Below are 15,203 nucleotides of genomic sequence, written 5' to 3'. Positions count from 1 at the left end.
AAATTATTCCTTGCAAGCTGTCTGGCTAGGAGAAAAATGTTCAGGATTAAATAACACTCAGATTAAAGTCCTGTGTTGAACCAGGAGTAACACTCCATCAAAACTGCAGCAACCTCGTGCCTCCCACCCCTGCCCCTTCACTGTGCAGTCAAGGGTTTCATCTTTGCCCAGCTGGTGAGTGTCAAGGACCTCTCCTCGTTTTTAAGAACTTCGGGGTATAATGTCCATGCAGTGAAATTCAGAGGCTGATGCCTCTCTCTGTACCCACATCCGCACACAGACCCGCGTCGCCACCCTTCAGATCTGCGCTGACCACACTGCAAGTGGTGCTGAGCACACGTCCACACGTTCAGAAGCCACTTCAAACTCTCTTCTCTGTAAACTATACTCATGTGCATTGTTCATTTTTCTGTCTGGTTTGATCTTATTTTTCTAAGAGGCTCTTTTCATAATAAGGAAAGCAGTTTTTTGCAGCATGAGTCAGCAATCTTTTTCCTGGTTTGTATCGATCAGAACAAATTTTCATTATATCATGTAAGTATGCTGGGGCCTTACTTATTTCTGTCCCCGTGAGCGCTCACGGCACGGGAAAGAGGAGGTGAAGTTCCCTGTGACAGGTGTGTGTGCAGCTCTGTCTCCTACAATTTCCTACAGTCGTCTTGTTTTTTTTCTCTCCTTTCATGAAAACTGACTTCACATTTGATCTTAATCATGAATCGCACTTTTCATCATGACAAAGGGCTGTTTTAAGGCTCACGCAACGCTGTTTCTGCCCTGCCTTCTTTCCCCTTGAATTGGGTCTTTGCCAAGTCTCACAAACACATCAACTAGTTTTCTTTTGCGACCCTCTCTGAGATGTGTCCACCGTAAAGGTTCACATGTAATGACATTTCTGTTCTCCAGCTATTGTTTAAAGTTCAGCTGTGACTCCAGTTACACAAACGAGAAATCCTGCCTACTTCCGTCTTTTCTTCCTCAAAGTCTTCTTTGCTGCCGGGGCTGTCCTTGCTCATTTCATCTCTGTATTGCTTCATTTTCTCGTTACCTTCAGATACATTCAAGAGAGAGGAGTTAACAGACATTTTCCCTCTGCCAAATTCAAAGCAGAAGTCTGAAAATATGCTTCAAATATAACAAAAGAGAACACGTGAAGAGACAAGAGATTCAAGTGCTCGACTTCATTTATCATCTGAGAAGCACAAACTAAACCCATCCTGTGACACCGCTCTGCACCCAGCAGAATGGTTATGATGAAAAACAGGCAATACCACGTAGTGACAAGGACCTGCAGCAACCAGAACTGGCATCTTCATATCCTGATCGTGCTGTAAGTCGGTATAACTTTCTTAAATTATTTGGCAGTATCCACCAAAACTGAACATACGTACACCCCCTGACACACCAACTCCACTCTTGGGTATAAACAGTGCAGACATGTACCTGTACATTCACAAAAAGACATAGAGAAGGAAGTCCAAGCAGCACTGAGAGCCCCAAAAAGGAACCTCCCCAAAGCTCATCAGAAACAGAGCTGGGACACACTTGCATGGTGGAACACAACACAGCCCCAAAATTGACGATAAACGGATCTACAACTTCCTGGACCACCGTGGATGCATCTTACAAATACAATGTTGAGTAAAAGTAGGATCAAAAGAGTACATATTTCATGATTATATTTATAGAAAGAACAAAAACCGGCAAAACTAAAAACTAATCTACGCCTTTAGAAGTCAGGATAGTGGCTACCCTTGAGGGGAAGGGCAAACAGCAGCCGGAAAGGACCATGAAGACGAGTTGCTAGGGTGCTGGTACCTTCTGTTTCGTGATGGAATGCAGGTTCGATGGGTGAATTCAGCCTGTGAAAATTCACTGATTCATATACTTACAATATGTATAATTCTTCAATAAAAAGTTCACATATACATATATGTATAAACTACCACATAAATATATCTGTGTATCTATGTACCAGGAGAAGCAAGAACACGTCAGAATCTTTCGCTTTAACAGTGCTTCTGAAATTCTGATACACATGGCACTTTGCAGTGGCAAGTACATAAAATTATCAGAAGCAGGAGTTTTTATCTGGCTGTACTTAAACAAATAACCCAGAAGCAGGACTGATGTGAGTAATATTTTCAGCGAACCACGGCAGCATTTGGGATGGAACACTGTGGGAATACAGCCATGTCATCAGGAAAATGTACAGAGGAGCTTTTAATGGACACGTAAGCACACCTGCTTATTTGGAGCAGCACAAATTTAATTAATGTCGGATAAGCCTGTATTGTCTCACAGTAATTTACAGCTTCAGAGTGATAAATTATTTTAAACTGGACTCTTCTTTTTACTGTAATGTATTAAGTTTATCAAAGAACATAATCTTTACTGCATCCTAAAATAGACAGCTATCTTTTCCATCCTCACTGGCCCCCACAAACTACAGTAAAAATAATCCTTCAATTACTGTGGGTGGTCTTTTGACCACAAAAGAACCAAGACAAAATGTCACAAAATATAAGGCAACTGGCACCTCTGAAGACATTCCTCAGGCAGAATTTGTCAAAGTTTTAATAAAGGTTTTCCATCCACGTGATAGGCTCCTTTCTAGGATTTCCTTAGTTTAGTTTTAAAAGTTTGATCTTTCTTTTCCTTCATTTTCATGACTTAGTAACATGTTAAGTACAAGAAATTTAAGAATTTTCCAGGCACTCTCCTTTCCCTGCGGTAGTTTGGGTGAGCCCATCAAGTCGTCCTACTTCAGGTAAACGTTTTAAAAACTTTGGAAAAAGATCCCAGTAACAAGGTGTTTTAGTGGAAATGAGCACTGCGGTTCATGTCAGAAGTGCTGTGAGCCTGCCAGCACCACACGCAGCTGGACCATGCACGCCGACAGCTTCCTTTTGCACGCGAGAAGGCTCCGCATGCAAGAGGAAAACGTAAGTGGAGGTATTTCTACATACGGAGCAATTCCTACCCCACCGCGGTCAGCCAGCTCACAGGGAAGGGCTGTCAGTTGTTCCAGGGCAGAGGAAACCCAGGTGTCCAGCCGTCAATGCTCTCACAGGTCAGACCACTTACGGGATGTCGAGGGCTTCGAGGGCCACACGTTCCTGGACGGAAAACTGCTCTAAAGGGAGCACTTTGCATTTAAAGAAAAGTATTTTTTTTTTTTAATAAGACTTCAGACATCCATTCCTGGGTTAGGGAAATGGGAAGAAATATACCTTTGTTTATTTCTAACTCCCATTTAACTTGAACATTTTCAAAAGCTACCCCTGATTTTCTCTCACAACAGTGGCCCCATCAGAGCCTGGCACACCGCGATCACAGAACGTGGCTCTGTCTGCGTGCGGTGCAGATTACACGGAGGTTTACCATGAAAAATACGAAAGGAGAAGGCTCCTTCACTAAACACAGAAAGACCCTGAAGCGAGGCTGCTTCAACAACCAGGCAGGAGCCCAGACATCGTCTCAGCCAGGCCACAGGCATGTCACACCTGTCACTGTGTCAGCATCAGCGCTTCCACAGTGGGCGATGCTACATTCAGAAAGCTGTTCAGATGGGTCTTTCAGTCTGCTAAAATACAGTTAAGTCATAAAATGCATGGGTAGAATTTTAAATATTACTCCAAGCACCTCAGTTTCCTTCCACTAATGGACATTATGCTGCTACTCCTATTGCAGGCTAAATTCCCATCCATAATTGATAACCATTAGGTAGTCAGTCATTTCAGGTCTAGGGGATAAAATCTCACACACGGAGCACACGAGGACGCAAAGGCCGACAGGAGGGCGATGTGCAGGACAGCCCGACTCACGCCTCCACAGCTTTACTGAGCACTTGTTTACTCAAGTCCATGCAGTGGGTGAGACAAGTGTCTCAGGCGGATCTAGAAAGAGACGCCATTACTCAGAGAAGGTGACCCACGGACCTCAGAGGAACCGACCTGACTGCCCTGTGCAAGCAGCGTCTTCAGCCTGGCGATTTCCGCTCGCAGCTCCCGGATGAGCCTGACGTTGGGGTCCTCGTTGACGGTGGGCTTGTTGATGATGTTTTTGGCTCTGTTTGCATAGCGGAGGGTACTGAGGGTCTCCCCGTAATGGACATCAGCGGGTGAAATGGCTGTGAAGCATGAATTCAGAAAACAATTTACCCAGCACTCCGTCTCATTTGAACACAAAGTCGATTTGTAATTTAAAAGTCAGATTAACCCCGGGTCATTGGAGAGAGTAAATATTCATTGCCACGGTCATGAATATTAAAAATGATCTCAGACCCCTTGGAAGGGCACTCATTGTACCAAATTAAATGCCATTTCGCACGTTGTAAGTTTAGAATCAGCCATCTAACTAAATCTAAAGTGAGATATGAGACACTCCGCTGCAGTTTAGGGAGTTTCCTCTGTTGAAAGTGTAAGAGGAGGGTTTCAAGACTCTTAACCCTTCTCAATATGAAGTAGAAATTAAAATGCTTTTAAAAACTCAGGCAAAATCTACCATCTGTGAAAGTCCAGAGCGTGAAAATTTTTGAAAAGAGTCAGTAAATCAGCTCGTTCTTTTCCGCCTAAAGCTTCTGGCTAATCGCAGCCCCACCCCACCCACCCCCACGACAAACTGTGGGGCTTAACTGACCCCACTGCTGCATCGTCTGGGGTGCACACCCTGGGGCAGACCCTCTGCCTCCAGTTCCCAGGAGGCTTAGTGGGTGGGGTGGTGTGGAAATGGGGGGAGGGGGCCACGGGGAGTGGAGTTAGGAGGGAGAGAGCTTCTGAGTTCCCCTCGACAGTTATCTGCCCTTTGCACACTTTTTTTCTCTCCTCTGCTTCTTCCAGTTAATTAATGAAAACAGAGAGGTAAAGTGTTACTGTTATGGTTCTTTGCTGTATTTACTGTTTTTTTTTTCCCTCTCAATTCTTAAATTCCACATTTACTGCTTTAAAATAGAAAAACAAAGTTGGTTTACTTTGACTTAATGTCCCTACAGTGACCTTCGCCCACAAGGAGCAGAGTAGAAGTTTCTATCCTGTCTTTTAAGTGAAGAAAAGCTGACATCACCCTGCGAGTATCCTAGCTCGCAAAACCGGGAACGTGGCAGTGTGTGTGCCTAAGACGGGGGGAGCGAGTTAACACAGTGCTGTCGGCTGGATCACAGTAAGTGATTGTCTTCAAAACAGAAAAACTACATTTTTAATAAAAAAGGTGCTATTTCCTAATGAGACACTTGAAACTTCAATATTTACAGCTAATTCACAGAAAACACTATACACTGAGGGAAAAAAAACTTCAGACTCTTACTCGCAATCATGATGGTTTTAGAGTTTCCTCCAAGGCTGTCTTTTAACAACCAAGTCAAAACAGAATCCCTGTAAGGCACAAAAACTTGTTTCTTCTTTACAAAAGGGTTTGATGCATCCTGAGATAAATCAGCTGGAGGGGGAAAGAAAAAAGGGGGGAAAAAATTAAAGACAATTATTTAAGTTTTTTTTTTCCCCTAATTTGGCTTCAAAAAACCAGATGTGTAACACAAACATGAAACGTTTAAGTGCTTCTTACTAACACAGCAGCACCAGAATGAGCGGAGGCGGGAGTCGCCCCGAACCCACCTAAGGCAGAGATGACGTTCCCCAGGGTCACGAGGGACTTGTTGATGTTCCCGCCCTCCTTGAGGCGGACCCCGGTGGCCCCCGTGGCATCCGCGCGCTCGCTTCCCGCGAGGTCCACTAAGTGGATCTTGCTGACGGTCTCACACGGCATTTCAGAGTCAAACTTCGCCTGGGGTGAAACACAGAAGCAAAACCGAAAAGTATGAAGACCCCTGGCGCTGTTGATAGTGCAAATTCCAATTGTTTTCCACGCCTCACACTCATCTCTCGGGGGAGTTTGTTTTTTTTTTTTTTAATTTTGTTGTTTCATCAGCCTTCTTACTGACTACAGAAACTAAACTGAATACAGTAGGAATCTACCAGACGTGACTCTTAAACTTTCTGAAGAACTCTGTATTCCGTGACTCAAATCACGTGGTCATTCTCAAAAAGGGCTGAGTCCGACGGTGACAGTTCAGGAGACTAAGGCCCTGAGGGGGGCACTCAACAAAGAAAAATACAAGTAAACAAATGACTGCTTTTGTTCTCATCTAAAAATCTTCAATATTACAGGCACAACGGCTTTCCAAAACATGATAAATATAGACAATTAGGTGAAAGATCATTCAACCATTATTTGATGTTAAAATTCGATTTATTTCACAATTACAAAATAGTGAAAATCTTTTTTCTTTTTTTTGGCGAGGGGAGGTAATTAGGTTTACTTATTTATTTTTAGAGGAGGTGCCGGGGATTGAACCCAGGACCTCCCGTGCATGCTAAGAATGCACTCTACCGCTTGAGCTACACCTTCCCCTTACAAAACAGTGAAAATCTTAAGTATTATATTCTTTGGTTCTGGATTCTACCAAAATTTTACATTCCTAAAGATTTTTAACCTATGCTTTACAGGCTGAACCAAAATGCCAAAAAGAAATCACTACATTTTGATTGAAACGTAAGCCCCTTAGATACAGGGGTGGCCACATTCTAATTCGCATTTACCAGAAAGCAGGAGAAAACCAGGCAACAACAGTGAATCAAAAGACAATGTCTAACGAAAGGCAAACTTGTGAAGAATGCACCGGGAGTTGTTCCAGCTGACCCCAGAGAATGTTTTCATTTTCTCTGCTCTCTGGTCCCCCTCGTTAATGAAAGGTTATGTTATGTCTCTCTCTCTCCAACGTGCTCAATGGTTAAGACAGGCCAGGACTTATCCAAACCCCAACATGTGCTCAAGTTCTGGGAGGACCCTACATCTTCCCGTTCATCGGTTCCACCACATACTTACGCCGAGTCATTCCCACGCATGTTCAAAACACTCTCTGCCTCCTGATCGGAACAACTTCTTAACATCAGTACTTAAGAATGTCCCTTGTCCTTTAATATCATTCTAATAATTGTAATCAGCATTGTGGGATGAGTCCCACAGAGCAATAATGCGCCACAATGAGTTACTCACCTGGGCCTCCAGCTGGCCTGACTCACAATCCATCATCTCCCACAGAGCTTGCAACAAGGAAAACTCTGGCTTAATTAAGCACAAAGCAAGTTTTCTTTTTTTATTTTTTCATGTCAAGAACAGGGCAGAAGCCTGCTGAGTATTTCTTAAGGGCGCACATCAGGACACCTCAAATGAGTGGGACTGCACCCAGGGAGAAACTCAGCACCCAGCACACGCTCAACCCTAACTACAAGACCAGGGCAGCTGGCCACCTCTGCCGCGGCTCCCGCTCAGCAAGGTCGGTCCTCAGCGGCAGGTAAAGCCCTCAGGCTGGAGCCAGCAGGCCCTGCAGCCGCCCTCACCTGTGTGAACTTGATGGTGAAGATGGCATGAGACCGGCTGCTGACGTCGTTCATCCCGGTGGCGGCAGTGGTCCGGTTGATGTTGCCCGCGTCCATGAGCTCTTCGACGTCACCGTAATTCTGCACCAAGTGTTTGGACAAATCTGAAAAATCAAGAGGGTGTGAGGAAACCTACCCAATATATCGTCCATGGGAAAGGAAATGCACCTCTACAAACTAATGCGCAGCGGTGCAAACCTGCTGACTTGTTCCGACAGGGTGGTGGTGGCTGATAACCAGCCTCGGGAGCTGGGCTGCCTCAGGTCCCGCCCCAGCTCTGCGGCTTCCGAGAACACTTACCTGGTTGTAAACAGGTCACTTAACCTCACTGGGCCTCTGTCACCTCACCTGACACTGCGTACCCATCCCCTGCGGCATTTAGGATAACCTAACTGAGAGCTACCATCACCAGCCTCACTACCGTCAACCACAGCCAGAGAAATGCGCACACTACTTCCATGCAAAACCCTACAGCACCCTCTTTAAATCCTTTTCAGACACTTTTTATTCATCCTTTCGGAAACATTCATATGGTTTTAAAGCCAAAGGCTACAAAAAGTATTCTGTGTAAAGGGTCTCCCCCCTCCTCCACCCGATAACCCCCCCCTTTCTGTCAGGAAACCCAACGTTATGAGTTTCTCCAGGCCCTTCCAGAAATAACCATACGTATACAGGCAGTTACACATATATAAAACCAGCTCCTTCTCCCCTTTCACACGTGGCAGCCTACCATACACACTGTTTCGCATCCTGCTCTTTTCTGTGCAGTGGTACACTGAAAAACATTCTGTATCAGTTAAGGTGATTCATTCATTTTTGTGGCTGCAGAGCACTCGACCGTACACATGTTCCAACTTAACAGTCTCCTATTAAGACTGTAGAGGTTGTTTAGATTTTGTTTCCAATACAAATAATGCTGCTACAAGTAATCTTGTATATAGGTCTTTACCAACATGTGACAATTTCTGCAGAATAAATTCTTGAGGGGTGGAATTGCTAGATCAAAGCACATTAGAAATTCTGATGCAACTGCACAGCTGTTCTCCATGGAAGGCAAGTCACACCCAGCAACAGCAAAGCCTAAGACTGCCCATCTCCCAACCTGTTTCATCAGGTTTCCCCACATCAGCTGGGGACAGGGAACAGATGCTATCTCAAAGAATTTTTATTTTGCTTTTCTCTGATTATGAGCGAGGCTGAGCATTCTTTCCTCCATTTAAAAACCACCAGTGTTTCCATTTTTGTGGACAGTCTAGTCGCACTCTTTGTTCATTCTTCTCCTTGGTGCTGCAGCTGTCCTTATTAATTTATATGTGCTCTTTATATATTAGGGAAACTAGTCCTTTGTCTGAAACTTGCACTGAAAATACTTTCTTCACTTTGTAAGTTGTGGTTTTACTTATATCTTATGGTGTTTCTGCCAAGTATAAAGTTGGCTTTTTGTTTTGTTTTGTTTTACCATTTCAAAGTTAACACTTTCATTTCATGGTTACTGGATTTTAAGTAAAAAATTTTTTAAACTTTCCTTTCTCCATTTCTAGAAAAAAGTAACTCAGAGTTTCTCACAGTCATTACGTCACTTTTTACATTTAAATCTTTGACCCATTTGCCATTTGCCTTAGCATAAAAACTGAGCTCTGGTACCTATTTTCTTGTTTTCCCTCCCAGACAGGTTAATAACCCATATTCCCCTGATGTTTCAACAGCAGATCTGTTAGAAACTAAATCCCCAGTAAGTATCTCCATCAGATTCTGGATGTTTTACCCTCTTTGATTATTCTGTCTCTTCACAAGCCAGCTTTATACCATGTGGTAACATCTGATAAGACAATTAAAGGGGAAACATGAAGGCACAGATAGGCTAAAACTATTAACAATAATAGTTATCCCACCCTCCACAAAACAAATACATAGTTCCACACCTCACGTTGGGCAGAACAGGCAAAAGTTCAATTAAACATTTACTAACATGTAGATGGCGTCCTGTCAGTGCACCTGGTATCTCCAGGTCAAAAAGGCAACAGAAACAGGAACACCTTCAAACCCATGACGAGCCTTCAGCCTGGCCTCCAGCAAGCCACACAGGAAGGACCACAGCCACGGGAAAGCCCACAGGCCGGCCGGCCGGCCAGCCGCTGCTCCCCTGCTGCACACAGCGGAGGTGTGGAGAGCTGACTATTCTAAGGACAGCCTTTAATCCAGCCTACTGCTAAAATAATGAGCAAGGGCCAGCCCGTTACCCATCACCCCTTGGGACACCCCTCACAACGGACTGTGACACAGGCCGTGAACCACAGCACGAAGGCCAAGCACCACGGCACAGGAAACTGCAAACCCTCTTCTCAAAGGTGAGAGCTCTCAGATTCTCCCTATAGGCACATGGTACCATGAAGGTCAGTAAAAACACACCGCTATCACGCACAGCCATTGAAAGAGACCGGTTAGGTTGCTTATCTTGCCTGAGAACTTTGGAAAACAAGTTTCTCGAGTTCTCAAAGCCAGAGGAAATCTACTGGCAAGCCCCACAAAGTCAGCAGATGCCCAGTGAAGTACAAATGCATTAAACGAACAGCGGGTAGTGACAGAACATGTCATTTTTACTAGAATAAAAAGTCCAAAAGTAATTTTTTTTTTAAATCTCACCATTAGCCTAGACTTTTTTTTCTCTGAAACTCTTATTTTTACAAAAATTCCCAAGAAGAATAAGGATGTGAAAATTCACTCTATTCACTCTTACCCTCAACATAAGGTCCCTCTTTTGGATGCTCCCGGACTCGTAAATTGAAGGTTTTGGATGACTTCCGGCGAAGTAGATCTCTCACACGTTCATTATAAATTTCTAAGTAGCTAAAAGGTCCAAATAGAGTTGAGTTCAGTAAAGTGATTTCAGACATTAATAACAACGACAGCACCAGCCACATCCGTGTGGGTGGTGACCACTTTACCTGGAGTATTTCACTACATCAGCCCAGAGGCAAGTACCAGTATCATCCCCATTTTACAGGGAAGACAATAGAGGCTGAGGGTGATTTAAATACCTTGTCCAAGGCCACACAGCCACGGAGAGGTCAGGCAGCAAGGAGGACACTTGATTGCTACGTCTGCCCCCAAACCACTGTCTCCTCACACAGGTTTGAGTTTAAGGAGGACAAAAACACCTCCACCATCCAGACTGATTTAAAGATTAGATTTACAGTGATCCTACCGACAAAAAGAACCACACAAGTCTTATTCAACTGAAGAATAAGGCAAGGAGGTAGACACTGAAAGGCCAGATGCTTCCTCCATTTGAGGTGAGCATCTGACATGCGTTTCTGACCAAGCTGCATGCCTGACCTCTACCAGCCTCCCAAACCCTCATCCAAATGGTACCCGAGAAAGTCACTGAAGACATATGTGCTTTGAGCTTTATTGCCAACTCTCACAGTACAGGAGGGGAAGGAGTAGACTCTCCTTTCAGGAATCCAAAGCCTTTATCCATTCCTTGTGCCCCGAATCAAGCTCACACTCAGTGACTCAGGCCACACCATGGACTCTACCTGACTTCGGTTCGGAAAGACGCTTCATCCCATCTGGTGGTCTCATTTATCCGACTGAAGAGCCCTTCGCAGATCCGGGGTATTAAGCCAGAATCGCCCTGCAGTGGGAGGAACGTCTCAGCTGTCACTTGAAGTAAAAGCAATCCATGACTGCCTTTGGAATCTGCTGGAGTGGACTCAGATTCCCGGGGCCCACAGGCCCACCCCAGGGCCCCAGGCACACCACCCACCCCGCCAGGACTGCTTCCTCCTCTCGGAAATGAGAGGACTGAGCTTTCTAGTTTCTAGTTAGGGACCACGGCAATAGGCAGTCACCAGCTGTTAATCGGCCAAATCGTGGCTGGCAGACACAAAGGGACTTATTCTCTAGTTTTCAAACAGGACAATCTACTGCTATAAAACCCATGTTACAAATCTAATCTGGTCAGAGGACAAAAAAAAAAGTTGAAATACACACTCAGCAGAGAAGAAACATTAATGTAATCTTAGTAAGTCCTCAAAGTAGCTAAGAATTGTCTTAAAATTTAGGTGATGACCACATTAAAAGATGCAGTGTATCCCTGCTTTGATGCAGGAACACTTGCACTGGCCTCCCTGACAGGAACGTTCTGACACCCCGTATCACTTAGGCAGCGTGGGCAGCACCAGTAATATGCACACTTTCGCCAGCACCGAGAAGCTTATGAACTTCAGAACGGGGCTAAAGACGAGGAAAATGTTCCTGTTAGAGGCCGAAACTTTAGGGCTTCCGTGATGTCTTCTGAAGTCCCTCCCTCCCTTCACCCGATCTCCCACCCAAAAAGTTTTTTTTAAATATCACCCCAAGTTTAGGAATTTTTTTTTCCTTTATACCATTGACTCAGCACCAATTCTTGTCAAGAAAAATTATACCTTTCATCACATATTTTGTTCTTACTTTAAAAAACAAAATAAAAATACCCAAACAGTCCTCAACCATAAGGTCAGAGAAAAACAGCTGTAATTTATGAGTGCTTTATAGATGTGGAAATTCCATAAAACAGCTAAGAGGGAGTCAACATGCAAACTTCATTTTCAGAGAAGGCGTTTTTCCCGAAGGCACAGTGGGAAAGTAGGAAGAGAGCAGTATCCCTAAGAGGAAATGTAAAACTCTTAAAACTGTCTGTTCTTCACTTAAATCCATCCCTACTCTCCAGCACCGAGGGTTCGCAGCACAGCTTTGAGCTCCTCCTCTTGGAAAGGTCAAGCCTGGATTTAAGACGCCAGGACCCATGCACTGAAGGGCCTGCATCTGGAAAGACCGGCCCTGCTTTAACGCACTACAGCTTCCAGCAACCACCGAGCACTAGCGTTCAAGGCACCACTGAGCCCGCAGCAGGAAGCCCTGGGACCCTCCCCTCGAACCCCCACTTCCAGAGCAGGCCGCCGCTCTGAGCATCAGCGGACAGTGTCACCACGACATCAGAAAAGTAAAACACACAAGCACTATGCAGACCTGAGGAAACACAGAACGGGATAAGGCCCTACAACGATGTCTAGTTTTCCCTAATCCGTATGTGGGGGCAAGTGTACCTTTAAAGGCTTTACTTTATACAGCCCACCCGCCAAACTGCACACGATGTTTATAACTTGTAGGTGCGCTCTGTATAACCTGTGTAATTCTTACACCTTTTATGTATTTGCAGGATGTACGTAGCGTCTTTCCACCAAAGAGATTTTTTTTTTTACATTTTTCTTGTGAAAAAGTGTTTTGAATAATTTTAAAAAGAACAGAGTTCAGTAATTTTATTCAAACTGTTGGGTTGGCAGGAAAGAAGAATAAATTACTTGTGGGCCCAGCATACTTTTTTGATAAGATTATAAAGCCTTTAAAAATGGAAGATGAACTGAGACTCGCATCCATTATTCATGCTTATAAAACTTAAAACTCTTTCTAATTTAAAATATCTCAAAGGAAATTTAGTCCAACTTACTACTGAGTTTTATCTTACTGCTAAAGAATGATCAGAACATGAAAAGCAAGTCAGTACAGACCACGTGATGAAAGGGGTCATTTTTATCAGCCCAAAGAGAGAGAACGAGAAACTCCCTCCCCACACAGTGCAAACCACGTACAGAATCTCCCATCATGGTGTACGACTTCCCTGATCCAGTCTGTCCGTACGCAAAGACACAGGCGTTATAACCTTCAAACGCAGACTTCACAACATCTGTACCGAGGGTTTTGAAAACCTGAATGCAAAAAGAAAAAAGAAAAAAAACACAAAAGATACAATGACAATTACCATGGATTTTCATAAAAGCCATTTTAATTAAAAAAAAAAAAAAGCATTCCTGAATGCTATTTTCAACTCAGAAGGATTACACCCTATAAATAAATCACTGCAGAGCCGTTAACAACAGAATACACGTGCACTCCAGTTTTTAATCAAAAGGAAACTTTTTAAGGAAGCAAAAAGCAACCCCATCCTTTTTCCCCACTTAAGTTAACAAAAAATTCCTGAAATATAAAAATGTAAACAAGGCAAAATGACAATTATGTGTAGAAGCAAAGATGATTTTAAAGCCTGATGATTTACCATTTCAGAGTTAAATAAACTTATAAAGTGATTCACTGTATCAGAGCTTCTATAAACTAAATATTCAAAACCTGAAAGTCACGACAACCAGAAGGTATGGCTCAAACCATGCCAAATCAACGGCATCGTTTTAAGAGTCCGGCTACTCATCGAAATAGTCTCGGGAGGCCCCTGCAGAGCTGAGTGATGGGTGAGTGCGGATGAGGCTGGATGCCTGGGCCCCTCCAGTCAGAGTGCAGATGCTTCTTTCTATTTGGACACTTGCCCGGGATGGGGAGGGCGGGAAGGCTAACTGTGTGGGGCCTGGCTGGCACCTGCAGTGGCCGGAGTCATGTCCACTGCCCCACACAACTGCAGTGGGACACCTCGGGGGACGGAGGGAATGAAGGACAAATACCTGACCCCCACAATGGATGGAAATGAGAACTTCCAAACCCCCACAAGCTTTCACGTTGCCTCCTGCCCTCTCGGACCAGCACACAAAGGGCACCCGGAACACGTCCCCGCTTCAAAGACAAAGCCCGTCGGCAGCCGGAGAGATACCGGAGGGAAGGAGCGCGACCGAGCTCCCAGGCAGAGCCAGAGAACGGTGTGCAGTCACCGCCATCCACAGTGGGGCCCCATCAAGCCCCAGGAGGGTTCAGTCCCTGTGAGTGGTGCCGGGTGAGCACCATCTCCCGCGGGGAGGGGGGCCCTCGGGCCGGGTCACCCCCCCCGCCCCGCCCAGACAGGGCTGAGGATCACTGGCTAGCATGCGCCCTCCTCCACATTGGCAGCCCTGCCGCCAACACACCTGTCACCCAAGACGAGATAAAAGGACTCCGCTCTCTTCAAGCACCATCCTCCCACCACCTTGTTTAGAATCAGTGTCCTCGGTCTCGTGAAAGAGTCACACACGATCACGGCAACCGAGCCCCTTCCACAGATGGCCACCGCCTTACTCTCAGCCGTTCTGAGTCAATTCACACCCATTTCAGCTTCAGGAGCTGATATTCTCTGACCTCAGTCTCAAATTCTGCTGACTCAGTCAACTCTCAACTACAAGAGCCACCAAACTCTGTCCCGTCGTGTCCTCTGTCCTCACAGAAACACGGGGGGGGGGGGGGGGGCAATGTCGCTAGATCCGTTTTCCAGGAGGAGAGCTGGCTCACCGAGCATGCAGTGAGGGGCAGAGTTGGCATCTGCACCCGGCCTATCTGACCCCTAAGTCTATGCTTCTAAAGGCCTCATCGCTGAGTCCTCTCTTCCCACATTCTTGACACCAACCTGGAGACCCCGACCCTACCCCGGGGGCCTCCCCCCAAGGAACGCCCCTGCACACACACGCATTTCTGTGAAGAAGCAGAACCAGGAATCCCAGGGGCACTCTGGGCTCCAGATCACCTGTCCGAGGTTCGTATATGGACCAGAAGGAAAACTGTAAATATTTCTCCAATTATCTCCAGTTAAACAGAAAACAAGAGGCAGATATCTTCTTTACCATTTCTCAGAGTGCCACTGGACAGAAAGAACAGCCTTCCGAAAAACTCCCAAAGAACACACGCATGACCTCCTCCCATGCTTAAATCTGCGGCTAAAACAGAGTCATAGAAAATGTCCATGACTTTTACCATGATTTTCCACTTACACCAAACCCAAAAGTTTTCAAAATGAAATTCTTCCCCAGGGTTAAA

The 15,203-nt window shown here is 45.1% G+C and overlaps 1 protein-coding gene across 12 annotated transcripts in view; it reads right to left on the bottom strand.

The window, feature by feature from the left end:
* KIF16B (kinesin family member 16B) overlaps positions 1-15,203 on the bottom strand; it is a 243,734-nt gene that overhangs the window by 191,564 nt on the left and 36,967 nt on the right. For all 12 annotated transcript variants that reach the window (XM_074347840.1, XM_074347844.1, XM_074347841.1 and 9 more), the window contains 7 exons: positions 13,067-13,183; positions 10,973-11,070; positions 10,171-10,280; positions 7,395-7,537; positions 5,610-5,778; positions 5,302-5,433; positions 3,954-4,129 (listed from right to left, as the gene is read on the bottom strand). In XM_074347840.1, coding sequence (XP_074203941.1) covers positions 3,954-4,129; positions 5,302-5,433; positions 5,610-5,778; positions 7,395-7,537; positions 10,171-10,280; positions 10,973-11,070; positions 13,067-13,183 — 945 coding nt within the window. The remainder of the gene's footprint in view (positions 1-3,953; positions 4,130-5,301; positions 5,434-5,609; positions 5,779-7,394; positions 7,538-10,170; positions 10,281-10,972; positions 11,071-13,066; positions 13,184-15,203) is intronic.

This window comes from Camelus bactrianus, chromosome 19 (assembly GCF_048773025.1).
Source record: "Camelus bactrianus isolate YW-2024 breed Bactrian camel chromosome 19, ASM4877302v1, whole genome shotgun sequence".
Taxonomy (NCBI): domain Eukaryota; kingdom Metazoa; phylum Chordata; class Mammalia; order Artiodactyla; family Camelidae; genus Camelus; species Camelus bactrianus.
The sequence above is the reverse complement of the archived record's forward strand: the minus strand, read 5'-3'. Positions and strand labels throughout refer to the sequence as shown.